This window comes from Leopardus geoffroyi, chromosome E1 (assembly GCF_018350155.1).
Source record: "Leopardus geoffroyi isolate Oge1 chromosome E1, O.geoffroyi_Oge1_pat1.0, whole genome shotgun sequence".
In the NCBI taxonomy this organism is placed as follows: Eukaryota; Metazoa; Chordata; class Mammalia; order Carnivora; family Felidae; genus Leopardus; species Leopardus geoffroyi.
In genome coordinates, this window is record NC_059330.1 from 765,938 (window position 1) to 793,919 (window position 27,982).

General features: G+C 63.6%; 1 protein-coding gene and 1 non-coding gene across 4 annotated transcripts; one reads left to right on the plus strand and one right to left on the minus strand.

Moving 5' to 3' along the window:
* The first annotated feature begins 178 nt into the window (after window positions 1-178).
* On the plus strand, window positions 179-27,942 carry AIPL1 (aryl hydrocarbon receptor interacting protein like 1). Of its 3 annotated transcripts, XM_045487312.1 has the most exons (7): window positions 179-331; window positions 879-1,058; window positions 5,128-5,316; window positions 6,403-6,579; window positions 6,764-6,905; window positions 27,132-27,263; window positions 27,671-27,942. In XM_045487312.1, the coding sequence occupies exons 1-7, from the start codon at window positions 236-238 to the stop codon at window positions 27,769-27,771; spliced, it is 1,017 nt and encodes a 338-aa protein (XP_045343268.1). In that variant the 5' UTR covers window positions 179-235; the 3' UTR covers window positions 27,772-27,942. The 3 variants fall into 3 exon arrangements, with proteins under 3 accessions (XP_045343268.1, XP_045343269.1, XP_045343271.1); XM_045487313.1 differs by lacking the exon at window positions 27,671-27,942 and having other exon boundaries at window positions 180-331; window positions 27,132-27,352; XM_045487315.1 differs by lacking the exons at window positions 27,132-27,263; window positions 27,671-27,942 and adding an exon at window positions 7,332-7,641 and having other exon boundaries at window positions 187-331.
* Window positions 16,177-16,261, minus strand: TRNAR-UCG. Its single transcript has one exon. It is a non-coding gene; the product is annotated as a tRNA-Arg (tRNA).
* Window positions 27,943-27,982: the final 40 nt, after the last annotated feature.

The following is a 27,982-nucleotide window of genomic DNA, read 5'->3' on the forward strand; positions in this document are numbered from 1 at the left end:
TCAGCTCTGAACCCCCCCCCCCACCATCACTCCCCCAAAACCCCTCATTGGGGTGGGAGGAAACCAACGGTGGGGGTTCGGGGGCCCCCACATCGCTGTGAGGAGCAGGGATGAGGCACCACCGACCTACTCCTCACCCATACCCCTGCGGACCAATCCCCAGGTCTCCGCCACCCAAGCCCTTCTTCCGGGGAGATAATCTGTGCCTGAGCCCACACCTCCCTCACCCGCAGCCATGGACGCCGCTCTGCTCCTGAACGTGGAAGGGGTCAGGAAAACCATCCTGCACGGAGGCACGGGGGATCTCCCCAACTTCATCACGGGGTCCCGGGTGAGTGGGCCCCGCCCCCCACACCAGATAGGGGCCCCCACGGCAGCCTTCGCACTGAAACCACGTTCGGCTTTGTCAGAACCCGGCCGGACACGTCGTCCCTGGATTGTCGACCCCTGAGCACCTGGGGACCTCTGGATTGGTGCCCATTCACGGGACACTTTTGACGCTGGAAAATGAAACTCTGGCGTGGGGCAGGGGAAGGGCTTTGGGAATTTTCTGGAGCCCCAAACGTCGAGTTAAAAGGAGGGGCCCTCAGCGGTCGTCGTTTTGTCCACAAATCTCTGGGGGGCTTCCCTGGGTCTGTGGCCGCAGATCCAGGGCTGACGTAAGCGAGGGGCTCCTGACCCGCAGGCTGCCAGAGGGGGGGATGGGGTCCTTTGCGAGGGAGTGGGTTCCCGGCCCCCCCTCCCCGGGGGGAGCTCTGGCTGGGGCTGCGTGAGCTGAGCCCCGGGGACCCCCCCCTTCCCGGAGAGTGCCGGTGGGGGGGCTTCCGCAGGCGCCGTGGACGTGCGTCTAGACCCGGGGTCCCCGTCTCGGCCACCAGGTGATCTTCCACTTCCGCACCACGCAATGTGACGACGAGCGGACCGTGATAGACGACAGCAAGCGCGTGGGCCACCCCATGCACATTATCATCGGGAACATGTTCAAGCTGGAGGTCTGGGAGGTGCTCCTGACGTCCATGCGCATCGGCGAGGTGGCCGAGTTCTGGTGCGACTCCATCGTAAGTAGGCGCGCCCGCCGGGGCTCCTGCCGGGCCGCTGCGCGGGGCTGAGACAAAACCCTGGGTGGCCTTCCTCCGTGCAGGTGGAGAGTCACCCCCAGGAGCAAGCCCCAGAGCGACAGTCAGTGTGGCGGCTGGCTGGCGGGATGTGGGACCAGGGCCACCCATGCCCCACACACCATTGTTGGATCCTGGGGACTTTTGGCCACGGGTCACTTTTCTGCCCCCTCCCCACTCCTGTGAGCCTTGTAAAACTATTTCCATTTAAAAAATCTTTTTAAATGTTTGTTTATTCTTTTTAAATTTTTTTTTTCAACGTTTATTCATTTTTGGGACAGAGACAGAGCATGAACGGGGGAGGGGCAGAGAGAGAGGGAGACACAGAATCGGAAACAGGCTCCAGGCTCTGAGCCATCAGCCCAGAGCCCGACGCGGGGCTCGAACTCACGGACCGCGAGATCGTGACCTGGCTGAAGTCGGACGCTTAACCGACTGCGCCACCCAGGCGCCCCAAATGTTTGTTTATTCTTGAGAGAGAGAGAGAGAGAGAGAGACAGAGCACGAGTGGGGGAGGGGCAGAGAGAGAGGGAGAGAGAATCGGAAGCAGGCTCCAGGCTCCGAGCTGTCAGCACAGAGCCCGACCCGGGGCTCAAACTCGTGAACCGCGAGTTCGTGACCTGAGCTGAAGTCGGACGCTTAACCGGCTGAGCCACCCAGGCGCCCCCCAACAAACATTTCTTTTCTTTTCTTTTTTTAACATATGAAATTTATTGTCAAATTGGTTTCCATACAACACCAACAAACATTTCTTACGGAAACTTTCAAACATATACAAAAGCCAACAGAAAGTGCAGTGAGGTCCCAAGTGCCCATCCCTCACGCCAGCCACCGTGACCCGAGCCCGGCTTCCAGCCCCATCCTTCCGCCTCTCTCCCTCGCCCGCGTGGTTACAGCACCTTCCAGACACCGGATTGTTTCACCCACAAATCCTAGATCTTGTATCTGTAAAAAAGATACTAAAATAACATAACCTCGGTGTCGTTACATCCTTTTGAAACCCCGATATTTCCTTAATGCCAGTCGCTCCTTGGTCCTGTTCCCGCCACTCTCTATGGCTGTTCCAAGCTGGGCCCAAACAACGTCCGTGCACAGGCCCTGTGGATACGCGTCTTGGGTCTCTTTTTGGGTCATCTCCCCTCTTTGTCCCCTTGGCGTGGATTCGTTGGAGGGACCGGACCCCTGCCGCGGATCGTCTACCGCGTCCCTCTGTCCCCATAGTTTCCAAACGTCGTGTGCCACACCTGCTTCTCCTCTCACTGGGTGGTACCTGTCTTGTGATTGGCCGATGGGTGCAGACGTTGAGAGCCTGGTCCAGCCAGCACCAGCTCCCCTGGGCTCTCCCCCAGGGGACGCAGTGGCTGCTGATGGTGGCCGATCAGATTCAAGCCTTCACCGGGGGTAGTTTGGGGGCTGTGTGACCCTGGGGAAGTCCTTCCTCCCTCTGGCTGTCTTGTTCATCCGTAGACAACCGAAACCCTAGGCTAAGGGGCTGTCGTGGGGAAGACGTGATGTGGTGCTTACGAGGGCAAAGCATAGTTCGGGGCAACTGAAAAGTGCTGGAAGAATTTCGGAGATGAACTTTTTTTTTTTTTTAATTTAAAATTTTTATTTATTTAAAATATTTTTTAATATGTATTTATATGAGAGAGAGAGAGAGAGAGACAGGGTGAGCAGGGGAGGGGAGTCAGTGAGGGCACAGTGCTTTGGGGCCACAGATGACGGGCAACTAGCTGCTTTAGGATCTTGGGGGAAACTTTTTCAAGACGATATTGAATTGGGTATTGAAGGATGAATAGGAGTTCACCAGGTTTGCATGTGGGGAGAGAGGTGGCATCTGGGCCAGGAAGTGTGCAAAGCTTTGGCGTGGTTAATTTACCTAGCCCCTTCCCTGGGGGCCATCTCTCTGAGTTTTGGGGGGCCACCTGGTGGCTCAGTCAGTTAAGCACCCAACTTCGGATGAGGTCACGATCTCACGGTCTGTGGCTTCCAGCCCCACATTGGGCTCTGTGCTGACGGCTCGGAGCCTGGAGCCTGCTTCGGACTCTGTGTCTCTCTCTCCCTCTGCCCCCACCCCCTCAAAAATAAACAAACATTAAAAAAAAGAATCTGAGTTTTGGAACAACTCAGCGATCGGTGGGATCATCATGTGTGTTTGTCAGAGGACTTAGGAGGGCCTGGCTCGGCCCCTCACTCCCTGCAGAGCCCTCCTCCTGGACAGCCCTCATCAGCTCTCGCTTTGAAGAGCGGGGGGCCTCCTGCCTCCCTCACCTCCCCCTACTCAGGGGAGGCAGGGTCAGTGAGGAGCTGGGGGCCTCTGCCCTGAGAGCTCTCCTCCCCGCCTCACCCCCACCGTGGGCAGGACGCTGGTCTCGAGGTGGGATTTCGTGCTGGTGCCCAGTAGTGTGGGGTGTGAGGCCAAGGGCTGCAAACTCCGATTCCACCAGAGGCCGGGCGCTCTGGCCGATCGACGGGGGCAGCCTGTCCTCAGCCACCGCCCCCCTTGGTTGCCACGTGGCTGCATATTCTGAGTTTTTAAGATGAGCCAGAAATCTTCATTAGCATGCAGACTCCCTCGATACTTGAATGTCAGGAACTAATTGGTAAAAACTCCACAAGGCGCGGGTTAAGACAAAACCCATCTGGCGGCTGAATATGGCCTCGGGCCCACCGGTCTGCAGCCTCCAGTATAGACACAGCCCCTCAGAAAGAACCCACCCCGGGCCTTGAAGCCTTAGAGACGGGCAGGGGTCCTGGGGCCCCCTGCCTCCGTCGCAGCCTGGGTCCCAGTCCCCGGGGCTGGAGCCCCACAGAGGGCCCCGCGTGTGTCTCTAGCTGTCCTGCCGGTCCCCAGCCAGGCAAGCTGGCCTCACAAGACTGGCGCAGATGGGGACTCCATCCTTCCCGGATTTCTCCTGGCTCCTGGCGGCACCCCCAGCCCCACCGTGCTGCCCAGAGGGTCTGCTGGCTCCAGGGTGCCGGTGGCTCCGTGGACTCGTGGGACGAAGGGCGTGTGAGCTGGGGGCCGCCTGCCGGGCCAGGATGGGCCCTCCCCCAGCCGGCTGCTCCTGGGGCCTCTCCTGGCTTTAGTTCAGCCTTGATCCCCATGGGATTAACTGCCATCTGGTCACCTCCCTCACAAAGGAGCCTCAGGCATTCTGGGTTAATCCTGGCTCCTGGGGGCGGGGAGCGCTGACCGTCACCCCCACTCACCCCCACGCTGGTGACTTGGAGGACAAGCTGAGCTGTTTCTGCCCCTGGAGTCCCCGACACCGGGTCTTTCCTGGAGCTGCCCTGAGAGAGCCGGAGATGGGCCGTGTCAGAACCGGGTCCAAGCAGAGGGGCTCACAGCTGGGAAGCTGAGGCCCCAGGGGCTGATGTCCCCAGGCCTCCTCCACCCCCAGAAGGGCAAGCCCGGTGCCCAGCGCAGGGAGGGGCTGGGATGGGCTGGGATCTGTACCCACCCCCTGCAACCCACGACAGCTCCCCTATGGCAGGTGTGGTGCCCAGCCTCTCTGCGAATCAGTGTGGCCCTCTCGGCCACCGGAGCCTGCTCCTTCCCCTGCTCTCCAAACCTCCCTCCCTGCGGGTCACGGACTCAGGGGCTCAGGTCTCCTTGGGAGAGACATGCGTCAGCGCTGAGCACAAGGGCCAGCAAGAGGCAGCATGGCACTGTGGCGAGAGTGTGTCCTCTGGGGCCGGGTTTGAATCCCGGCTCTGTCATTTCCTAGCTGTGTGACTTAAGCAAGTTACTTAACCTCTCTGGGCTGCAGTCTCCTCATCTACAGAGTGGGGATAATAGTCGTGCCTCCCTCACCGGGTCATCTAAGGACCGAAGCGGCTAACAGAAGGAGCTGGTGAATACTTTGCCTGGGACACAGTGAACCCCAGTCATTGGTGGGGGCGTGCTGGGGACAACGCGTACCACCAGCCACGGGCAGGGACGGCGGCTGTGGCCGGACCCAGAGGTGGGCTCTCTGGGGCCGGAAGCCACCGTGGTCTCTCCCCACAGCACACAGGGGTCTACCCCATCCTGTCCCGGAGCCTGCGGCAGGTGGCGGAGGGCAAGGACCCCACAGAGTGGCACGTGCACACGTGCGGGCTGGCCAACATGTTTGCCTACCACACGCTGGGCTACGAGGACCTGGACAAGCTGCAGAAGGAGCCACAGCCTTTGATCTTTGTGATAGAGCTGCTGCAGGTGTGCCCCGGGCAGGGGGAGGGGCGGGGGGGGAGGGGGGAGCAGGTGCGTGGGGGGGCAGGTGCCCCCAGGGGTGGGGGAGGGGCAGGTATGGGGGGAGGGGTTGCGCGGGGGGGGGGGGTTGGGAGAGGGGCAGGGGGGCAGGTGCATGGGGCAGGGGAGGGGCAGCAGGGCAGGGATGCCAGGGGCAGGGGGGCGGGGAAGGGGCAGGGGGCTGGCCCAGCCTCAGGGCAGCTGTGCCCCGGGGGAGTGGGCCCGCAGGGAGCCTGACCTCACTGGTCCCTGGGCGTCACCTGCTTTCTCTTTAGAGCACAAGAGGGTTCATAAACCACAGCAAAAGTGGAATCTGACCCCCAAGAGTACCAAAAGCCCATCTGAGACCAGCTCTTTCGGGAGTTGCTGGTGTTCACTTCGGAGGCATTTACTTCTGTTGGTTCTGGGCTGTGCTTTTGTTTCCAGTGGTTTCCAATCAGTCCCCGGGGTCCTGGATTCAGACCTGGTCCTCCAGCAGTGGGAGAGGCTGAACAGAACTGCCCACGCCTTCTCACCCAGACCCCAGAGTGACTGATAGCTCGTGTTTGTGGGGTGGCGGGAGAGGGTCAAGCCCCGGTCGGGACTCAGCTCACGGCCCAGGGTGAGATTCAGCCCGAGGGCTACGTGGATGAACAAATAAATCAGAGGATTGTGTCAGTGGAGGGTCTTTGTGGGCCTGCTAGGACAGTTGTGCGGTTTCTCCACCGCACAAGGGCATCACCTCCAAGGTGCTCGTCACCGACACCGTATATGGGAACCTTTAGAATGACGATTACCCGGCAGATGGCAATAAAGCGTGTAGTTCTGCCAAGTGAGTCTCCTGACGATCTTCTGAAGACTGGAGTCAGGTGTGTTGACAAAGGGCGGTCTTTCCCTGATTCGCACAGAGGATCTGCTTTAGGCCCCCCGTGTACGTGGCTGTGGCTGTGGCTGGCGAGCACGGTTCTGCCGCCGGGCCCACCCTCCCCGTGGAATACGCCGAGGGGGGTTCCCCCGCCGCGGGGACGCAGGCACCCCGGTCCCCGCCTCACCCGCCTGCCGCTCTGGGGCCAGGTCGAGGCCCCGAGCGAGTACCGGCGGGAGACGTGGAGCCTGAGTAACGAGGAGAAGCTGCAGGCGGTGCCCGTCCTCCACGGGGAAGGGAACCGGCTCTTCAAGCTGGGCCGATACGAGGAGGCCTCCACCAAGTACCAGGAGGCCATCGTGTGCCTGCGGAACCTGCAGACCAAGGTGGGAGGCGGCGGGCAGGGCGGGCGGGGGCGGCTGGCAGCTGGGTGGGGGAGGGGGCAGGCCGCCGAGGGTGGGGGCGGCCGGGGGGGAGGGGGCAGGCGGCTGGGGGGAGGGGACAGGCCGCCGAGGCGGGGGGGGGGGGGGGGGGGCGGCCCGAGCTCACGGCGCACGCGCTCCCCGGCAGGAGAAGCCCTGGGAGGTGCAGTGGCTGAAGCTGGAGAAGCTGATCAACACCCTGACCCTCAACTACTGCCAGTGTCTGCTGAAGAAGGAGGAGTACTACGAGGTGCTGGAGCACACCAGCGACATCCTGCGCCACCACCCAGGTGCGTCTGCGCGTGCGCGGGGGGCGGGGCCGCGGCGGGAGGGGTCCCGCGCCGTGCGCTGCGTCCCGGTCGGGGCGACCCGGCGCCTCTCGAGCCCGCGACTCTGGGGCCCGGCGGCCCGTAGCAGGTGCTTGTCAGGAGAAGCGTCGCGGTCCTACTGCGCGCCGGGCCGGGCGCTCGCCTCGCCTCACTTGGCGCCCAGAGTAAGCGCCGGCCGCAGGGGAGGGGGGGAGGGGGGGCGGGGAGGGCAGGGAGAGCCCCCCCTCCCCCCCCGAGGCCCGCGGTCTGGGGAGGGAAACCGAGGCGGCGGCGCGGGCGGACACGGAGGGCACGGCTCGTGATCCGGGCTCAGGGCGGGCGAGGCTCGGCCTCGCGGGGCCGGCCTCTGAGGCCCCGGCGGCCGGGGCGGCCCGATCCTCCCCTCAGGCATCGTGAAGGCCTACTACGTGCGGGCCCGGGCCCACGCGGAGGTGTGGAACGAGGCGGAGGCCAGGGCGGACCTTCAGAAAGTGCTGGAGCTGGAGCCGTCCATGCAGAAGGCGGTGCGCAGGGAGCTGAGGCTCTTGGAGAGCCGCCTGGAGGAGAAGAGGGAGGAGGAACGGCTGCGCTGCCGGAACATGTTGGGCTAGGGCAGGGAGCGGGCCTCCGGGCCTCCTCTGGCCTCCCCCGGCCTCCCCCGGCCGCGTCCTCCCCTGACTCTAAAGGACTCCTCTGGCCTCCCTCGGCCTCCTCTTGCCCCCCCCTCGGCCTCCTCCTGCCCCCCTCCTCCACTGACTTCTGGCCTCCCTCAGCCTCCTCCTGCCTCCCCCAGCCTCCCAGGCCTCCCCTGGCCCCCTCCACCACTGACTCTCCAGCCTCCCCCAGCCTCCTGGACTCCCCCGGCCTCCTCCTGCCCCCCTCCTCCACTGACTCCCACCCCCCTCCTGGCCTCTGCCCCACCCCCCCCCCCACCCCTGGACTCCTCCCGGCCTCCTCCCGGCCCCCTCCTCCACTGACCCTCTGGGCTCCCCTGGCCTCCTGTAGCCTCCTCTGGACTCCCCCGGCCTCCTCCTTTCCCCTTCTTCACTGACTCCCAGCCTCCCCCGGCCTCCTCCTGCCCCCCTCCTCCACTGACTTCTGGCTTCCCTCAGCCTCCCAGGCCTCCCTGGCCCCCTCCTCCACTGACTCTCTGGCCTCCCCCAGCCTCCTCCTGCCCCCCTCCTCCACTGACTCCCACCCCCCTCCTGGCCTCTGCCCCACCCCCCCCACCCCTGGCCTCCTCCCGGCCTCCTCCCGGCCCCCTCCTCCACTGACCCTCTGGGCTCCCCTGGCCTCCTGTAGCCTCCTCTGGACTCCCCCGGCCTCCTCCTTTCCCCTTCTTCACTGACTCCCAGCCTCCCCTGGCCTCCTCCTGCCCCCCTCCTCCACTGACTCCCCAGCCTCCCCCATTTCCCTGGCCTCCCCTGTCTCCCACAGCCTTCAATGCCACCCGACCTCCCCTGGTTATTTTTGTTGCTTCATCCACTTCTTCTAGAATTCTCTCTGGAGTCCCCACCACTCCCTTCTGTGCGGGGTGACCACTGGACCTTTGCTTCTGCTCTGTCCCCACTGTTAACACCTGTGCTCCTTCTGTAGCCAAAACCAAGTTTCTGTGCTTTGTCCGCAGACTGACTTTAAAATGAGAAAACCAATAAACGGTGTAAGTTTCCCCAAAGGCCCCCGTGCGGTGCTGTGATCGCGGTTCTTTTTCTGTGCTTCCAAATTCACGGCCCCCAGGGGCCACAGAAGGAGGCCACTTGTGGCGAGGAAAGGGGGTTAGCGTTCGGGGGGTTCAGACTCGTGGCCGAGGGCCGTCCAGGTATATATGCGTGAAGCAGAGGGGAGCGGGTCGGGCGAGGGGACACCGTGGGCTGGAGCGGGACGATCACCGGCCTCCCACTGCGCTGGGCGGGACCACCGGAGGCTGCAAAGCAGATGGGGAGCCTGGCGAGGGAATTAATTGAGGACCAGGACCTATGGCCGGAGACGCCCGGCCCCCAGGGTCCTTCCGTTTTCAGTGTGTGGCCTTCCCTCTGCCGCCCTCTTCCCTGGGGTCCGTGAGGGTCTCACCCCGTCTGTGCTGAGGCCAGAATGTGTCCCACGACCCTGGTCCCTCCTGATGCCCTAGGACTTTGCAAGCCCTGGAGAAAAGAGAGGCGGGGGGTGGGGGGAGGGTGTTTGTGTGGAAGCTGCCCGCCCCCCCCCAATGCTGGAGACCGTGTGGAACCCGTGAGGCTGGAGACCCTCCCTCCCTGGAGACCCGCCAGCCACCCAGGGGGTGGGGACCGGCCACATTTTGGTTCAGGCCTTTCTTGGCCAGCCCTCCCCTCTCTGCCTGCCACCTGCCTTTCTCGGGTGGTCGGAGCCTCCCCCCCGGCCGCACCCCTCCCTGGTGATTTCTGCCCCGCTGGGCACACTCCCCCTCCTCCCCGCCCCCCTCCCCTCGTGTGTGCCAGATCCAGACACACAACAGACTCACCCCGTCCAAAGGCCAAGGACGGGACCACAGGCTCTTCAGGACCCAGGTGCCTCTCGCCCTATCTGGCTGGTGCAGGGGTGGGGAGAGCTGAGCAGGGCCCCGAGGTGCGCCGCCACCCTGTCCAGGCCTCTGGCCCCGGCGCTGGCTTCCTGTGGCCCTGACACAGCCTCCGGGAGCTGCTCTGGGCCGGGTCTGGGCAGGTGGGCGCAGGAGGGTCCTGGGATGTCGCCCCTTCCAACCTTTCCAAGGGACCGAGCTGGAAGCTGCTTCCGAGTGGCCAGCAGGGGGCAGCAGAGATCAAGCAGGTTGGGGTCCCCGGGGGCCGGAGCTGGGACTGGCTGGGAGCCCTGAGAAAGCTTTGCTTCCCCAGGATCCCCGACCTGCCCTGACTGTCTGACTCTCACGGGTCGCCAGCAGGTCCCGCGGGCAGGGCGCAGGGAAGGGAGGGTTTAGAGCTGCAGCGTCCGAATGCCACCAGGCACCCCCCCTGTACAGATGGGGAAACTGAGGCTTGGAGAAGGGCAGTAACATTCCAGACCCCACTGCAGTTCTGGGACAGCCTCAGGATTAGCGCTCAAGGTTTCCAGGTTTCCGGGCTGGGACTTTTTGTACAACACTCCTCCCAGGACAGTCTACACATGAGTGTGATGTATGGGAGGGAGGGAGGGAATGGGGCTGGAGAGAGGGAAGGGAGGAAAGGAGGGGACAAGGGAGGGAGGAAGAAAGGAGGGAGGGAGGGGGAGGGGAGGGAGGGAGGGGGCGAGGGAGGAAGGAGGGAGGGAAGGGAGGGAGGAGGGAGGGAGGGGAGGAATGGGGGGAGGAGGGAAGGGAGGGAGAAGGGAAGGAGGAAGGGAGGAGGGAGGAAGTGGGGGAAGGAGGGGGAAGGAAGATAAGGGGGGAAGAGCATGTTTAAGATCTGTCTCTCGGCCGGGACATCATGTGTCCTCATAGCGAGTTGACCCCACGTCCCCCCCAAGCCCTCCCCCAGGGAGGAGGTGGGGGCACAGTGTCCCGTGACCCCTGAGGTCTGATGTCGAGCGGCCCCGAGCCCACAGCCGGGCACCGCGTCCCACGGGGGCCCAGGCGGGGAGGGCATCGCGGTCCAGGCGGCAGCCGTGACGTCCGGTTTCCGGGAAGTTACGTTAAAAAGGCAAAAAAGAGGTGCGTTAACCTTGACCCCGTGCGTCAGCAGCGTTACCGGCTCGTCCCAAACGAGGTGCTCTGCGTTCCGTGCCTCACGCCGCCTCTGGGGCGTGTGGTGCTCCCAGCGCGTCCCGAGGGGCGCGTGTCGGGGTGCGGGTGGCGGCGGGCCGTGCCCCTGTCCCACTGCGACCCTGCACGCCGTTCACAATTCAGTGTGACTCGTCGGGCTGCGTGTGAACGTGACGCGACGGGGGAGTCTCTTCTGTGCTCTCTCCCGGGTTAGCGCGTGAGCCGGCTGCGTTCGTGCTCCTGGTGGTCTTTGCCGGCTGGCGTGCGAGATCGTTGGGCGGGGTCCGGGAGGCAGACAAACAGCAAAGGAGAGCACCTATCCCCACCATCGTTCGGGGTGTGCTGGGGCTCCACGAAAGCTTCCCGGGCTGCCACTTACAGTTGTGCGCGTTGGGCACTGCACAACCCGGGGGCCCCTGTTTGTCTCATGGTCATCGTAGGTATGTGGTTATTGCAAGTTCCCAGCAGGTGGCGGGAAAATGTCTGGAGGAAGGGGCACCTCTTCCCGATGTGCTCAGTTGCCGTATCGGCTGGTGCTGGCCCCGCGTTCCAGCTACGTTGGCCTGTGAGCGTCCGTTGCCAGGGGCACGGCCCGAGGACGTCCCCGTGTGACGCCGGGCGCCCTTCTCTCATCCGGCAGAATCCCGTCCTTGAAGGCGAGCGAGGGGTGGCCAGGCTGGGGTGGGGGGGGGGAAGACAGGACGCTGGAAGGACGTATGTCCCCCTCTGTGCCCGGGGCCGTGACAGTCCTCCTGGGACTGTCTACTCGTGTTCCAGCCGGAAGGAAGGTCCCTGCTCCTCCGCAGAACTTGCGCGTGGCCCCGAACCCTGCACGGCACACGAGCGGCATCTCCGTGTGGCCCTTCTGCCGTGTCTTCACTGCACTCTGTTCTCCCGGAAGCTGTCTGGGTGCTTCCTCAGGGGCTCCCTCTTCCCATGGAAGCCCGCCAGTGGGTCGGGCGCTGGGGACAGTGAGGTCAAGGCTTTGTCCCCTCAGCTGCCTTCGGGGGGGGGGGCTCTCGTGCACCTGCTGTCGGGGCAGTGCTGCGCTCAGGTCACCAGGTGTCCCTGTGATGGAGGCGTCGCCCGTCACAGACACGGAGGCTCAGACGTCGCATGTGTGTCTCTGGGTTCTGGAGGTCGGGAGTCTGAAATGGACCTCGAGGGACTAAAATTGGGGTGTGGGCGCGTGGTGTTCCTCCCGGAGGCTCGGGGACGGGACCCTGTTCCTTCTGCCTCCAGCTGCTCCGGGCCTGCGGGCCGTGGCTCCTTGCCCCTCGTCACCGCAGTCCCTGTAGTCACATTTCCTCCTCCGAGTCCCCTGCGTCCCCCGTACCAGGACCCCATGACCAGCCGGGCCCCCGTGTCCCCAGGATCACTCTTGCAGAGCCCCCATTGGGGTGGAAGGCCACGCGTGCACAGGCCGGGGGGTGAGGCCGTGGGCGCCGGAGAGGGGCCGCTCCCCTGCCGCCCGCACTCCACCTCGGGGCTCGTGGGGGCCTGGCTGTTACTGTCTCCCACGGCTTCGCCGCGTCCTGCCTGCACCCCCCGTAAACCTTCCTCGTGTTGGGGTGCTCGGGGGTCCCTGCTGAGCCTCAGCACATGTTCTCCAGGTTGATCCAGTCTTTCGACAAACAACCTTCGAGGTGGGTCCCCCCCCCCCCAGTCCCTGCCCCTCTGGCCCGAGGTTTCCTGGTTTGTGCTCGGGAGGAGCGAGCGAGTTAATGCCCGTAAAGAGGGTGACCCTGCTGTTGTCATTCCGACCACCAGGCACGCTGTGGCCCCGGGGTCACCTGCTTGCACGCTGGCCGGCCGCAGCCCTGGGCTTGCCTCCGGGACCGGCTTGTCCTCTGGCTGGAGAGCAGAGTTTACTCCACAGCCTGGTCGCAGCCCCGAGTTGGGGGAGGGACGCGCAGCCTCGGGGCATCTGCTGCGTATGTCGTGGGGGGGGCGAATGGTGCAGGCTTTCAGGGCCACAGGTCCCCTGTTCCTAATAAATACCGAGAACAAGTTTTTCAGGACCCCGCGGGGGATTCTACACGAGAAGAGAGAGGCTGGCCTCGAGCTTTCGCATTCATCCTGCCGATGGCTCGCCTTTGTGTCCTAGAAACTTCTTTCCTTTTCCCAGGACTTGGCATCTGCAGCCCGGCCTGCCCGTTCGCGGGCCACATCCCCGGGCCCCACCGCTGGGTGAGTTCACATCAGAGGAGGGAACAGGGAGGGGAGACTTGCATCGGGGGGCGGGGGGGCAGCAGCAAAGAGGCCCCCTGGGGTCCAGTCTCCCCGAACACTCCCTCCCTCCCTCCTCGTTCCCGTTAATTCAGGAACAGCTGCCGTCAGTGGGAACCACCCACCGGCACCCACAGAAGCCAGTCCCCAGGAAGGCCACCTTCTCCCCCTGGTGGAGAGGAATTCCCAGGGCGCGGGGCGAGCAGATGGTCTTTGTGACAGCAGCTCGGGAACCCGCAGATGTGCTGGAAGGGACCTTGTGACAGACTGGACAGACAGACGGTCCCCAGCCACCAGGCACGCGGCCTGCTGGTGGTTGGCTGGCCCGTAGAGCGGGATGCAGCCGGTGTGGCCGCTTCTGGGCCTGCGCCCTAGAACCCCCTGCCTGACCGCCTTCCCACCTGCCGACCGATGATGCCAGCGTCCCCGGGGCCCCGCGTGTGACGGCGGGACTGTAATGTGGTCTTGTGGAAAGGTGTCGGGGGGGCGGGAAACAGAGGGCCGGGCCTGATGTCAGGGACCGGGAACACAAGGGCACCCGAAAGCCAGGACCACAACCGGTAGGATCAGGTTGTGCTCGAGGAGGAAGCCCCCCGACCCGAGATTCGACCGTGATGATGCTGGGGAACGGGAGCCCCCTCTGTGGTCAGACGTGCGTGCTTCTGGGTACCTCGGGCAAAACCTCGCAGGTGGAGGGAAAGAATCGGAATCCAGAGCCTTGATATCCACGTTTATAAGAATTCACGTCTGTGCTCGCTGGGACCAGGTCGAAAATGTTTGCGTCTCTCTTTCCCCGAGGCCCCGAGCGTCTTCCTTCTTGGTGGGTCGGTTCCCAACTGCGGGCCCGCCCTGCCTGGGGCTTTGGATGCTCCCCTGGATCCTTCTGTCCAAACCTGCTTTCCCGTCACTTGACCTGGCAGAGGAGGCCCGGGTCGTCCCCTGCGAGCCAGGCCCTCACTCTCCTCATTCTCGAGCCCCCATGGAAGCAGGCGGGTGGGCGGGCCGCTCCCCGGGGGCTCCTCGGGGAGGGGGCCTGAGGGCCCGTGGCCAGGGCCCCACAGCAGGCCCCGCTTGGAGCCGGGGCACGTCCTGGTGTCCCTGGTCCCTTCTTTCATGATCACCTGTGTGAGTCATTCCCTGAAAGGACTCAGGGCCAACGGGGCCAAGAGGTCCCGACGGGGGTGTCACTGAGCTGCCGGCCGGTGGTCAGCTGGCCGTCCTCGCTGGGGTGGGGGGCCCCCCATCGGCCTCTCACTCGCCCGGGGGACCGGAGCCGGAATTTACCGGAACCACCAGGGAGGGGGGTGAATCGATGAACGGCTCGGGGCCTCTCTCTGCACGTCAGGCACGGCTGAAAGCTGCTGTGTCCCGGGTTCTCCGGCCTGTGTGCGGGGGAGGGGGCGAGGGGACGCAGGCTGTGATCCTGTGCTCCCGGGTCTGGATCTCGCACACTGGATGCAAGGATCCCGTTTGGACCCGGCTTCGGCGCGCCGAACCCCACGGCCCGGCACTTTCCGCCGCACGGGGACGTCACCACCACGGCCGAGACCTCGCGTTTGCTTCCTTCTGACCGTGTGAACGCTGGCCAAGCCGGAGGGGCGGCGACGCTTCCTCTCCCGGCCCCGTTTGGGCCCTGGCTTTCGTCGTGCCCTTGTCTCGCTGCCGCGGTCCAGGCACCGAGTGTCGTCTGTCGCGCGGGGGGCGCTCACACGTGTGCGAGAGCGGGTGCGCTTGGTGCCCTGCGTCTGCCGGAAGTTGTTTCCAAACAGTCCCCGGTCCCTGAACAGCCTCCTGCTGTGCCAGCGTTTGATTTTCCCCTCCTGGCGACATTCCTCCCGAGCGCCCTGCTCCAGCCGCCTCCAGGACCGCCGGGCCCTCTGGGACGCCTCGCCGCCTCCCGGAGCCTGTCCTCCCTTCTCCCGGAGCCTGTCCTCCCTTCTCGTCTGCTGCTGTGCTTTGTGCCGGGCGTCATCCTGCAGTGGCTTTCGCAGGACAGGCGCGTGGGGGGTGGGCGTTCCCGCGATGGTGCGTCGCTGACAGTGTATTTATTCCAGCTTCACCCCGGGCTGGTCCTTGGCTGGCTGCAGAGCTCGAGGCTGGAGACCTCTCTCGGGGGTCCCCGTCCCTCGCCCACTGTCCCCCGGCCGCCGTTAACGTGAGTCTGCTCCGGCTGCTGTCACAGCAGCTCACGCGTCACGATTCCCCCGTCCCCGTCCCCTGGTTCCGGGGGTTGGAACTCCGACATCATGCCTGCTCCCTTCCGAGGCTGGAGGCAAATGAATTCCATGCCTTTCTTCTTGCTCCTGGGAGTTTTCCTGCGCCCTGGCCGTCCCGCGGCGTCTCCCCATGCTTGTGTCTGTGTCCAAATGCTCCCTTTAAAAAAATATTTTTTTTAATGTTTGTTTATCTTTGAGAGAGAAAGAGAGAGAGTGAGAGCAGGGGAGGGGCAGAGAGAGAGAGGGAGACACAGAATCCCAAGCAGGCTCCGGGCTCCGAGCTGTCAGCACAGAGCCCGACGCGGGGCTCGAACCCACGAACCGCGAGATCGTGACCTGAGCCGAAGTCGGACACTTGACTGACGGAGCCACCCAGGCGCCCCCCAAATGCCCCCTTTTCCCGAGGACCTGGGTCGTCCTGGACTAGGGGCCTGCTCTGCTGCGGTGTGACCTCACCCCAGTCAGTGATGTCTGTCCGGACCCCATTTCCAGGTGCTGTGGATGAGGACCTTCCACATAGGAAGCGGGGTGGGGGGGTCGTAGTTCCGCCCGGAACACACAGAGAGTCGCTTTCATTCCCCGGCCTCTGTGTGTGACCGTCCGGGCCTTCTCACGGCTTTTCGGACCTCCTGTTCCTGCCGGACACTTGGGAATTTCCGGGCAACGTGCCGTGGAGGGTCTTTGGGTCCGTCTGCAAACGCTCCTCGTTTGGCTTCCTGTGTTTCCCCTCTCCCTCGCCCCCCCGGTCTGTCTGGAGCTCTCGTCTGTTGGATGTTGGACTCATGCGCTGATGTTCCGAGTTTCGTACTCTTACTTCCCACCGACCCTGTCTCCTTGCTGTCTTACTTTTGGGGATATTTCTGCAGCTTCGTTTGCAACACTTTCCACTGAGTTTTGCATTGCTGCTATTGTATTGTGAGTTCCTTGGGGCTCTTTCTTATCTTGGGGGTCGTCTCCACCCTTTCACGGAATTCTGTTCTTGTTTAATTTTTTTTAATTTTTTTTTTTTACCTTTATTTATTTATTTTTGAGAGACAGAGCACAAGCAGGGTATGGGCAGAGCGAGGAGGAGACACAGAATCCGAAGCAGGCTCCAGGCTCCGAGCTGTCCGCACAGAGCCCGACGCGGGGCTCGAACCCACGAACCGTGAGATCGTGACCTGAGCCGAAGTCAGACGCTCAACCGACTGAGCCACCCGGGCGTCCCTGTTCTTGTTTTATGGGGAACCAAATCTCCCTGAGGATATGGAGGAGGTTTTTGACTTTTCGCTTTGGCTCCCGTGATAGCCCTAGTTCCCCAGTGTTGCCCCGCTGGGTCCTTCTTGCCCCCGGGTCTAGACATCCTCGCTGGCCCGTGCGTTTTTAAGGTGAGACAGTGAAGGCTTGATTGCAACCTCCACAGCTGGGCCGTGCTGTTGGGGGCGGGGGCTTCACCGCAGGTCGCGGGTCGGGCGAGCAGACCCCTGGGGGTCCCCGGGGCTCCCGGCTTCGGCGGGTTATCCAGGCAGGAACACCCGGGTCTTTCCCGGAGACCTGTGTTTCCCGGAAGCCCGTCCACGCCTGACCCTCTGCCGCCTGGTGGCCCTGGGTCAGGGGGCTCCCCTCACACGGGGTCGGTTTGCCTGTGACCTCCCGGGGACACCGCCGGGCAAACCCACCCGCTTGGAGCCAGTATCGTGGTAACCGCGGACTCCGCTGTCCTCTCCCTGCTCCTCTCTGTCCGGCGTCTCCGTGGGGCCTGGCCGAGGCCCCTCACGTTGCCCCCTCGCTCCCGGCTGACGGCCCTTTGCCCCGGCAGGTGCATCTGTGCTCTCGTCTGGTCTGCTCTGTGCCTCTCGGGATGGGCCACACCAGGGGCACCTGTGCTTCCTGACCCGGGGGGTTGGGCCAGAGGGAGGCCTTGGCCGGGAAGGACTGAGGTTGGCGTGCTTTGGTGCCGCCGGGGCGCAAGGAAGCCCTCCTGCGTCGTCCCCGCGGTCAGGTCTCATCCAGGGCCACTCCCGGTCCCAGCCGGGCCCCCGATCCCTCCTCTGGGCCCTCAGCGTTCTCTTCCCGGCCCAAACGCCTCTAGCTTTAGGAAGCCTCCCCTGGACACTGCAGACGAGCCCGGCGTCTGGTTCCCTCGTCCCCAGAGCCCTTCTCCCCCTCCCGGCACTTGGACGAGTTTCTGTCTGCTCCTCTGGTCGACTCTTGATCCCATCCCGCGGGGAGGGGTAGGCTGTCCTCACATCCCACACTCTGCAGAGTGCCTGTGGGGACACAGCAGACATGGCTTTGGTGAGCGAGCAAAGGAATGACTGAAAAGGCCCTCTCCTCCAAGAAGCCCTCCAGGGTTCCCCTCTCCCAGCCTCAGCGGCCACAGTCCTCACCACTCTTGTAACACCTACTGCTTTTTCTTTGCCCTGTGTCGGCTTGCGGCCCTGCCCGCCCCTCCCTGCCCACCACCCTCCGTGTGGTCCAGGCCTCATCCCTTCTGGATCCCCAGGGCCTCCCCCGGTGCCCGGCACACAGTAGGCACACGCTGACCTGACGGTTGAGTTTGGGAAAGACCTTGTGTCTCTGTACCTGGGGCCCAGGTGCCCCCGGCAGGTATTTAATTGTCGTTTTCTCTGTGGACTCACTGTTTTGTGTCGGTGATGTTTTTCCGGAGTCTGATCCTCCCTGGTGACGGCGTACCTCTCTGCGTGGGGGGGGGGGGCTCGGGAGACCAGGCCCAGCTGTGCAACCGGCATCCCCAGCCCCGTTGTGTGGTTGCCAGGCGTGGGCCCCGGGGTCGGCGGGTCTGAGCCTCAGCCGTGATTCCGTGACCGTGGCCCTGACCTCTCCAGGCCGCCGTCTTCATCCGCGAAGTAGGAAAGATAATAATGCTTGAGGCAGGCCGTGGCGGGAACCAGATGAGGTCATGGGTGTGGGGCGATTTGCACAGTGTGTGACACGTGCAACTGTTCAGCTCACCGGCCGCCAGACCTGGTCCTCTGCGGTCCGTCGAGGGTGGGGTGCTGGGAGCCGCACGCGCACGAACGTAGGCTGTGATGAACGTGAGCTGTTGGCCACGGTTGTCCTTCCGTTCCCGTGGGGCGGCCTGATCCCACGCCTTCGTGGATTTACCCCTGCCTGCTCAGCGGGCGTCCCCCTTCAGTGAGCACCTACATCCGGCCAGAGGTGAAGTGAGCTCGCCGTCGCTGGAGGTATTCAAGAAGCCACCCGGCGGCTTCACACCCTGGCCGGTCGGCCCGGGGGCCCCTGGTGACTTACCCAGGAGGGGTTTTCACTCTCGAAACGGGGGGCGGGGGGGCCCCGCGTGCTCGCGTGCTGCCTGGCCGTGAAAATCCACCGAGTTGAATCCGAGGAGAGCTCCAGCCCCAATGTTTGCCCTTTTCATTTCGCCCGTTGCCATGGGAACGGCAAGCGATCGCAATTACCACTGTTTGTATTGTGAACTTGGCGCCCGTCAACGCGGCTTCGGAAAAACAAGAAATACAAATCTCAACTTGGGCGTGAGACTCGTTCCCATTCCGAACAAGCCCCTGGGGACATCCTGCCCCTTCCTCCCCGTCTGGCAATTCCCACCAAACCCCGCTTCCGGCCGCCCTCGGAGGACGCGCTGGCAACTGGCCACGCTCCCCGGGCCACGGCCCGTGGCCTCCGTGGCGGGCTCTTCCTACCACGTGCCCGGCTCGCCTTCTGGAGACGAGAGAGAGGGGCCGTCTGGGCTCAGGTGCCCCGCAAAGCGGTGGGAGCCCCGCTCCCCTGCGTGCACCTGCGTCGGGGCACCGAGCGGCCCCCCGCCCGCCCTCCCCGTGGCCCAGCTCTTTCTGCCGCGCCGCCCGAGGGACGCCCCGCAGCCCCCTCCCCGCGCGCTGGCCCAGTGCCCGAAGCTGATCGGTGACAGCACTTTGCTGGAGTAGGAAGGACTCCAGGGAGCATCCGACCCCAGCCCGGGTGTCGCCACCGAGAATAAATCCCTGAGGGAAGAAGCGGCTTACCGGAGGCCACGCCACCCGGAGCGGCTCCGGCCCCCGTGGCCGGGTTTTCTGTAAATCTGTCGCAACAGGGCCACCTGCCCCGGGCCCTTCATTTCATCCGCTTTGCCAAGTTGCAACTCTGAGCATTTGAAATACACACGGGCTTCGGCGACTGGGTGTAGAATTTTCTAAAAAGGGTCTAAACTCTGGAGACGGGCACTCGGTGACACTCGGTTCTCAGGCCGGAGCCGCGGGCCGGGAGAGGAGGCGGGTCCTCGGCGGTTTCAGAACCGGCCCTGGTCCCGGGAATCTGCTGGCCGTGTGGCGTTGGGGGAGCCACTTGACCTCCCGGGCCCTCGGTGTCGTCTTCTGTCCACTGGAGGGAAGGGAGCCGGCCTCGTCCACCTCGCGTCACTTGTGAGGGTCCCCACGAGCTCGTGGGAATGTCTCCCTGTCGTAAGGTGTAGAGAACCCCCGAGGTTTTAAACGCGGCCGTTCCCGTGACGGAGTCTTAGGACGAGGCCTTCTGGCTCCAGGCGAGGCTGGGTTCCTCTTCTGGCTATACTTGAGGGATCTAAGTGTTTACTCTTTTTTTTTTTTTTAATATTTATTTATTTTTGAGAGGTAGAGACAGAGTGCAAGCAGGGGAGGGGCAGAGAGAGGGAGACAGAACTTGAAGCAGGCTCCAGGCTCCCAGCTGTCGGCCCAGAGCCCGACGTGGGGCTCGAACCCACGGACCGTGAGATCGTGACCTGAGCCGAAGTCGGACGCCCAACCGATGGAGCCACCCAGGCGCCCCGGTGTTCACTCTTTTTGTTGGGGTGCAGATGATTCCCCTTTGATGGTGCCGTGACGCAGGGTTCTCCCAGCAAGGGCCGGAGGCCGTCCTTGTGAGGCCCCCGCAGATCTCCTGCCCCTTCCACCAGCTCCCGGCAGGACCGTGGTTCTCAGCCTGGTGTGTCCGTCACCTGTTTGAAAACCGGAAGCCTCAGAAAGGGAGCCCGTGTCGTGTTAAAAACCACTGCATTTTTGGTTTTAACTGGACCCTGATTCCTCCCAGAGGAAGGGCTGTGTCCCCAGGTGGCCAGGGACAGGGACAAACCTAAGTCGACTCAAGTATTTGGGGGGGGGGTCACTGAAAGGACACACGAGGGCACAGGAGAGACGGGGTCACACGGCAGGCAGGTGAGGGAGGCCCCGAGGATCTGGAGCTGGGCCAGGACAGAGGCGGGCTGGGTTGGCGTGGACAGACCCCAGACCCGCCACTGGTGAGCTGGGTGGCCGCGGCCAGGTCCTTCGTCTCTGCGAGCCTGTGGCTTCTGGCGTGCGGGGGTGGGGAAACCGTGCGTCTCCTGGCATATGGGGTGGGGACCCAGGCCGGCTTCTCGCGCGTGCAGGGGGGACGCCGGGCCGGCTACTCCTCCAAGGCCCACGGTGCCCCCGCCCTGACTCCTCCCCTCCACCTGCTGCAGCCTACCTCGTAGGCCCTGATTTGCCGGCTAAGTCCCTCTCGGATCCGTCCACTGTCCCCGTCCCCAGCCTCTGCCTCCCCACCCCCTGAGCCCCGCATCCCAGCTGCCACCACCCTGCCCTGCCAGGCCAGCTGCAGACCCCCCTGCCCGCCCCCGGCCCCCGCGCCCCCTCAGGTCCTGTCTGCACATCACAGACTGATGCTTTTCTGCATGCAGACCCGTCCTCCCTGGCGGAGACCAGGCTCCCTTCCGTGGCCACCGCTCTGCCCTCCTGCCCATGTGAGAGGCCCCCGGTCCCCAGCGATCCCCCCCCAGGGCCTCTCCACACGGAGCAGCGTCCGGGCCTCCCCGGCTCGTGGGCGATGCTTATCCTCTGGGTCTCGGGGGGAGGTGCGTCCTCCTGAGGGAGGGTGCATCTGACCGCCTGCCTGGAACCCGCACCCCTTACAGGATCTTTCCGGGGGTGTGCCCACGTGGTTGGATGCCTAGCACAGGGCGGAGCGCGTGATTCCGAGGACACATCTGCCTGTGGCCACGTGGAGACCTCTGAGCTTCCGGAGGGCCGAGGCACATCTGTAGTAGTTCACAACCGCGGCCCCGGCGTGCAGGGGAGAAACCAGCCCAGCACGGCCAAGGGTGGGGCGGAGCAAGGACTTCGGCCAGGCTCCTTCTGGCGACTGCCGGGCTCCTGCCACGCTCTCCCGGCTCCAGGATCCGTCCTTTGAGCACCCAGTGTGAGCAGAGAGCACTGTGCTCCAGCTCTGACTCACTCCCCGCCAACTCCTACTCACCCTTCAAGGCCCCGTGCAAGTGTCCCTCGCCTCCTGATCTGTCTGTGCCCCTGTTTCTGTCCCCAGCCCTGACCTGTGATCTCGGGGCAGGAATTCTGTCTTATTCGCCTCCAGTCACGGGGCTCCTGGAGCCCGGAAGGGGGCTCTGACCTTCCCGCCTCCCCGGTGGGCCCCGTGTGCTGGGGGCCGGGAGACCTCGAGGTTCCTTCCGGTGACCGGCACGGGGTGAGCTGGAACGAGCTGGAGGAGACACGCTTCCCAGAGGGGGCTTCAGGGTCGTGCCCCGGATGACGAGGGGGCACACAGGACAGTCTGAGGGCCCCGCTCGGACAGCCGGCACCTTGGGGGGGTGGGGGAGGGCCAGGAGGAGCCCTGAGGGGCCCAGACACCAGGGCTGCCGGGCACTCTTCCTGCGGGGGGGGTGGGCAGGGGCCAGGGCTCCAGCCGCCTCTTTGCAAGGCGGCCCTCTGCTCGGCTCCCAGTGACAAGTGCCCAGGAGGCCAGGGAGGCAATTTGTTGTCGAAATGACCAAGTTCACTCTGGGCATATTGGAGAAAAAAAAAAACAAAAAGCTATTTCCTAGTGTCTAAATCTCATTAAAAAAGCAATTTTGCAATCAATTACAATGCAATTTAGCCACTAACTGTTTAATTATAAAAAAAAAAAAAAAAAAGGAAGCTGGAAAAGGAGCAGAAGTGAGTTTGCTCTCCGGGTCCTTGTATTTATGAGCCGGCCCTTGGAGGGCTCTCTGCAGCAGGACGGGGCGGGGCCGGCCTGGCCCGGTTACACCGCGAGTTAAACTTTCCAAGTCCATGTATTATATTTGCCGGGGGAGGTCCCTAGCGTTCGAGCACGCCCGGAGTGGGAGAGACTCATGTTCCTGCCAGAGCTCGGACCTTCCTTCTGGAACCGCCGTGGTGAAACACGTGGGGGGTGAATGAGAGAGGACGTGGCGTCTGGAGTGAGGTGGGGAGGAGCCTCACTCACACGTCCATTCCTTCCCCCCAGGGACAAGGGACGGGTCCCCTCGGGGCTCTGCCCAGTCTCCTCCCGTCTCGGCACCTGTTGCTGGCCAAGAGGGGGGGCCCCACCCCGGGCCCCTGCTGATCACTTCTCAGGCCCCTTCTGGCTGGACCCCACGCGTGATCCCGGTCCACAGACCGCTGCCGTGAGCCACACTCCGCCTTTCTGCCGCCGTGGCTCCCCTGTTGCGAGGGCAGAGGATTGGATACAGAGGGCACAGGTGCCTGGGTCTGTGGAAACGTCCACAAGAGGTTTATCTTTAGAGTCTCGAGGGTCGGGGCGATGCCTGCCGGGGGTCTCCAGGGGCATCGAGCAGCAGAACGGCCTCGGCAGGTGCGCTGGCTGCAGAGGGGAAACCACTGATGTCCGCGCACTTGTCGCAGACGATGTCCGTGGGGATGCTGCACGTGGGCTGAAGACACATAAAACCACGAAGGGAACGATTCACTTCTGACCTCGGTGCATCCGTGGTGTGGTTAGAGCCCGACGCCCGCGAAGCTTTGGCCGTGGGTTCTGTTCGCAGAAACCGTTAAACTTCGCATCAGAAAATTCCATTCCTGTCCTCAGGCGGGGTCTCGGCGGTGGCCCCAGCGCAGCTCGGATCTGGCTGCAGGCTGAGGACTGATCCCGGCCTCGGGCTGAGTTCCGGCTCCGTTTGCCGACGGGGCTCTGGGCCTGCCCGGGACTGAGGTCCAGACGCCAGCCCCAGCCTGCGCTTGGGCGTCCGCAAGGCCGGAGGCAAGCCTGGCCTCCCTCGTAAGCTCGTTCTCCGCCCCCCCCACCCCGGGACAGAGCTGGCTTCCGGGTCCTGCATCCGTGAGGCTCAGAGCCTCCACACGTGGGGGAGACGGCCGGGGCTCCCCAGATCGCACATGCTACAGGTGACAGGCGTGCAGGAGGCCTGCAGGATGAAGAAGGCAAGCCTTTTGCCCAAGTCCAGCCGGTTGGAGGGCGCCCCAGCCTCCTCTGACGTCCCCTTGCTGGGGCCCGGTCGTGCCCCCCCCCCCCCCCGCCCCCATCCGCATGGTGAAGCTCCGATCCCCAGCGTGATGGTGTCTGGAGGGGCCTTGGGACGTGTTGAGTGACAGGAGGTCGTGCGCGTGGCCCCAGGGTGGGATCGGTGCCCTCGTGAGCAGAGGAAGGGGCGCGAGATCTCTCTGCACCGCAGGGGACACAGCGGGAAGACGGCCGTCTGCGAACCAGATAAATCTGCTGGAGCCCTGATGGCGCCCCGCGGCCTCCAGAGCCGTGAGAGGTCAGTGCTTGCTGTTCGAGCCGCCCCGCCTCTGCCGGATCTGCTTACGGCCCAGGTGGACGACCAGCCCCGTCCTCACCCCTTCTCGCCCCTTCCTTTGACCCGGCTCACCAGGCGCCACAGCTGGGAAGCTGTGAAAGTGACGGTGATGATGATGGTGGCGCCCACCGCGACCAGCCACCGGGCTCACGTTTGTCGGCGTTATTCGCGTCATCATCCCGCCGCGGACAACCTGACGGATGGGTGTTTTTGTTTGCTCGTTTTACACGGGGCGCCAGGGACTCGGTGACCCGGCAAGACGCAAGCTTAGGCCTTTCTAGGTCACGAGGGCGCTTTTAACCGCCGCCCCCCACCACCGTGCTCCCTGCCAAGAGGGATGAGAGGCAGAGAAATGAGCAGGTCATACCTGCCCTTGAGGGGGAGCATCTGGGTTGCTGGGCCCAAGCAGGGGGATAAGGGAGGGACCGGGAAGCCGGCAGCGGGGTGCAGGGTGGCCACATGGAGTCCAGCCCTCTGCGCACGCGGGAGGGACTCCTCCACGGGGAGAGGGGAGGAGCCGTCACCCCGGGCCCTGCCTGTCCCGCCTCGTCCCAGCACACGGCAGCTCCGGGTACAAAGGCCGTGCACCCCGAGAGGCGGCCACGGCTTCGGGGCCTCGGGCGTGACCTGGGCCCCCTGGGCCAGCCTTGACCCCTCTGCTTCCACACTCTCTGATTCCCAATCAGCCGGGCTCTGGGCCGCGCTGCTCGGACGGAAGACACAATTATGTATTGATTTCCTTCCGAAGATGCACGGCCTGGGGTCAGTGCAGCACTTTCGCGGCCCTGCATAAACACGGTCTGAGGAGGAAGAGGGTTCCTTTTCGGGGGGGAGTCAGGGGAGCCCGGCTCCCGGGTGAGCGGGGGCGGGCACGGCAGCGACAGCCCCCCCCCCCCCCCCCGAGGCTGCGATTCAGAGGTGGGTGGGCCCCCAGGGAAACCGAGTCGGGCTCTGAGCCTTGACGGGCTGGTGAAGTGAGTCGGGATTGTGCGTGTGGACTGGTCCACCCACGTGTCCCTCCTCCGTTAGTGCCATTTCCTGCAGATGTCCCCGGGTGATTAAGCTTCATGGCGCTTTGCCACATGGCATATTCTCCCTTTCCCGGTCCTCCGGGGACCGTCTGAAATACAGGCCAAGCACTCTTACCTCAAAATTATATTAAGGATTTAATTAACAGAAATGAGTCCATAAGCCATAGATCGCGGTCTAAGAGTGCCGCTGCAGACACACGCGGGCTCCCGGCGGGCTCCCTGTGCCCCTGGGGACCCGGCCGCGTCATCCACAGCCTTCGAGTCGGGCCGTGACCTCCCCTCGCTTCTCAAGAAAAGCCCTGGGATGGGGGAGGGGCACAGACTTAAAAACTAAATCTGGAGGGTGCACCTGCCCCGGCACCCCGCTCCCCGCCCGGGGGCGCTGCATTTGCTCGTCCAGCCCCGACAGGAGCTCGTCCCCAGCGTGAACTTCGGATGGGGGGGCCCTCGGGATGGGGCGTACGGGCCACACGGGGATGGGGGCGGCCCGGCCGGGTTCCCCCAAGCTGCATCGCGGAGTCCTTCCTGATGCTGATGTGGGCGGGAAGCACACACCCCTGGCTCCGGGACGTGCTGGGAGCCCCCCCGCCTCGCCACCCTTCCCGGGCACCTCCTCCGTCTTCCTTCCTCTTGTTTCCCTGGCGGTCCTCTCGGGTGATGTCCTGTGGCTTCCGCACCGTGCATTTCTGGTCTGTAGCCCTGTCCTGATAGCCCTCCCCCGGCGTGACGCCCCCGCGTTCTCTCGCGCAGTGAATACTGAGCCGTGTACTGTCTCCGTTAGAATTTACTTTTCTTGGTACCTCCTTCTAGTTCCGTTAGTGAGCTGTTCTGAGTTCGTAATCACTTGACTTTGGTCGAGGTTGAGGCTGTTTCCTGTGCCTTCGTTTTGAGGGTAGTAAAGGTGCTACGGCTTAACGGGCTGAGCCACCCAGGCGCCCCGCGTCTGGGGCTTAAAGCTCCGCACGAGGGAGTCACCGCCAGGGCCACCGTCCTCGGACCGGGGCGCGTGTGGCGGAAAGGAATCCCCGGTGCCAGTGCTTCGAGGGACCCGAGGGCACCGCCACCCAGCCCCGCTCGCGGACGGACGTCCTCGTGCCCCTTCTCCGAGCGGGACGGGCACTGAACTCCGAGCACGGAGTGAGGCTCCGGGAGGTGCAAAGGCCCGGCGTGTAACGGGCGCGGAGCCGGGGAGGTCGCGTTCCCTTGCCCCCCCCCGTGCGTCCCCATCCGTCCGCCTGTCGCTCGGGGTGGCCCCCGTGGGCTTCCAACTCTGGGGGCTCTCCTGACTCTGCCTGGGGCGCCGTCAGCAGTTTCGGGGTGGAGTCGAGTCCCCCCACCCCCTCCCCGCTGGGCGGGTTGTTGCCATAATGCGTGTTCTTCCCTGGAGGTCCACCCCCGGTCTCTTCCACGGTTCGTTGGCGTGGCGTTGTTTTTATAAACTCGGGCATAGCGTCAGGCCGACGTTTGGAAGCAGAAAACACCGGCGTGGCGAGCGACGCCACGTATCACCGCCAACATGCCGGAAAAAGGTGACGGACGCCCTGGAAGCTTCCTCACCGTTTTCACGACTTCCACCGTCTCCGAGGTGATCGCTGCCCCGGATTTCGCGTCCACCGTCCTCCAGCCCTTTGCTCCAGTTTCCCCACAGGCGTGTGTCTCTCCATTGTGATACGCGGCCGACGCTCTCGCGGCAACGAATGAGCTTGGTCAGGACTCGTTTGTGTGGTGGTGTTCCCTGCTTTCCGTAGATGCAGACAGTTGTGGGTTTTTTGTTTTTTCTTTAAGCTTATTTGTTTATTTTGAGAGAGAGAGCGCTAGCAGGGAGGGACGCCGAGAGAGGAGAGAGGGAGAATCCAAGCAGGCTCCTTGCTGTCAGCACAGAGCCTGATGCGGGGCTCGACCCCACGCACGGTGACCTCAGGACCTGAGCCGAAATCAAGAGTCGGACCCTTAGCCAGCTGAGCCCCCCCCCACCCCGGGCGGCCCCATAAATGTGAACAGTTGTAACACCATCACATGCAGTCCGGAATATTTCCACCCGCCTCCCCCCAAAGGATTCCTTGTACCCACCTGCTGTCGTTTAAAAAAGACATCCTCGTGGGCATGAAACGTGTCTCCTTGTGATTTCAATTTGCATTTCCCGACGGACGCGGGTACGGAGCATTTTCGTGTCTTGGTACTGACCCGTGCATTTCCTTTCGTGGAAGGTCTTTTCCAGCCTGGCTCATTTCCAAACTGGTGTTACTCGTCTTTTTGCCGTTGATTGGCGAGGTTCCTTACATATTGTGCGTGAGTCCCTTGTTTGGGATCCGCATGCCGAACGCTTCTCTCAGTTTGTAGCCTGCTGATTCACTTGGTTAATGGTACACATCGGAGAGAAGACGCGTGCCTTTTGATCAGGTTGGCCTGTTCGTTTTGAAACATCTCATGAGTGTTGTTTTCCGTGTTCTGAGAAGCCTTTGTGAGCTGGGGAAGCTCGCTGTGCCTCCCACGCAGGGCTCCTCCCTTGTCCCCGGATGAGTGGGTTTTCCCCGCACCAAAGCAGTTCTCCGTCCCGCCAGCCGGATGTATTCCAGCGTAGCCCGCTTCTGACCCTGCGCGCCTGGAGACGGCCTCGGATCCCACGGGGTGAGGGCTCAGCCCCACGAGACTGCCCAGCCCCCTTCGGGGGCCACTTGTGGGTCCTGACCAGCCAGCTCTGAGTCCGAGGTTCCCACAGCCCCCTCTTTGGGTTCGATCCCTTTGCTGGGTGGCTCCCAGTCCTCAGGAAACAGGTGACCCGTGTGCCATGAGAGGACACAGCTCGGGGACAGCAGACAGAAGGGGTGCCCAGGGCGAGGGGTGGGGGAGGGGGCAGAGCCTCTGTGCTGTCTGCAGGTACCACTCTCCCCCCACCCCTGCGTGGTCACCCGGCCGGGAACCTCCGGAACCCGGCACTTTGGGCCTATTAGGGGCAGAACCGATTGTCACTCAACTTCCAGGCCCTCTCCAGAGAACAGAGGATGAGACTGAAAATTCTAAGCTTTGATTCATAGCTTGGTCTTTCTGGCGACCAGCCCCCGTCCAGGAGCCACCAAGAGTCACCTCCTTAGGACAAAGGACGTTCCTATCACCCAGGCGATGCCGAAGGATTTAGGAGTTCTGTCTGCGCCAGAAACAGGGGCAGAGCCCTACACACGGGTCTGTCCTGTTATGTCATACGTCGTCTGCCCCAAGTCTTGAAGGCAACGAGTGTGTTTTCTCTGGAACTTCTGTGGCTCTGGCACTGTCTTTAGGTGTACGCTGGCTCTACGTTTTAGACTTTGTATTCTGTTCTGTTCCGTTTCCCTGTTCTTTTTTTTTTTTTT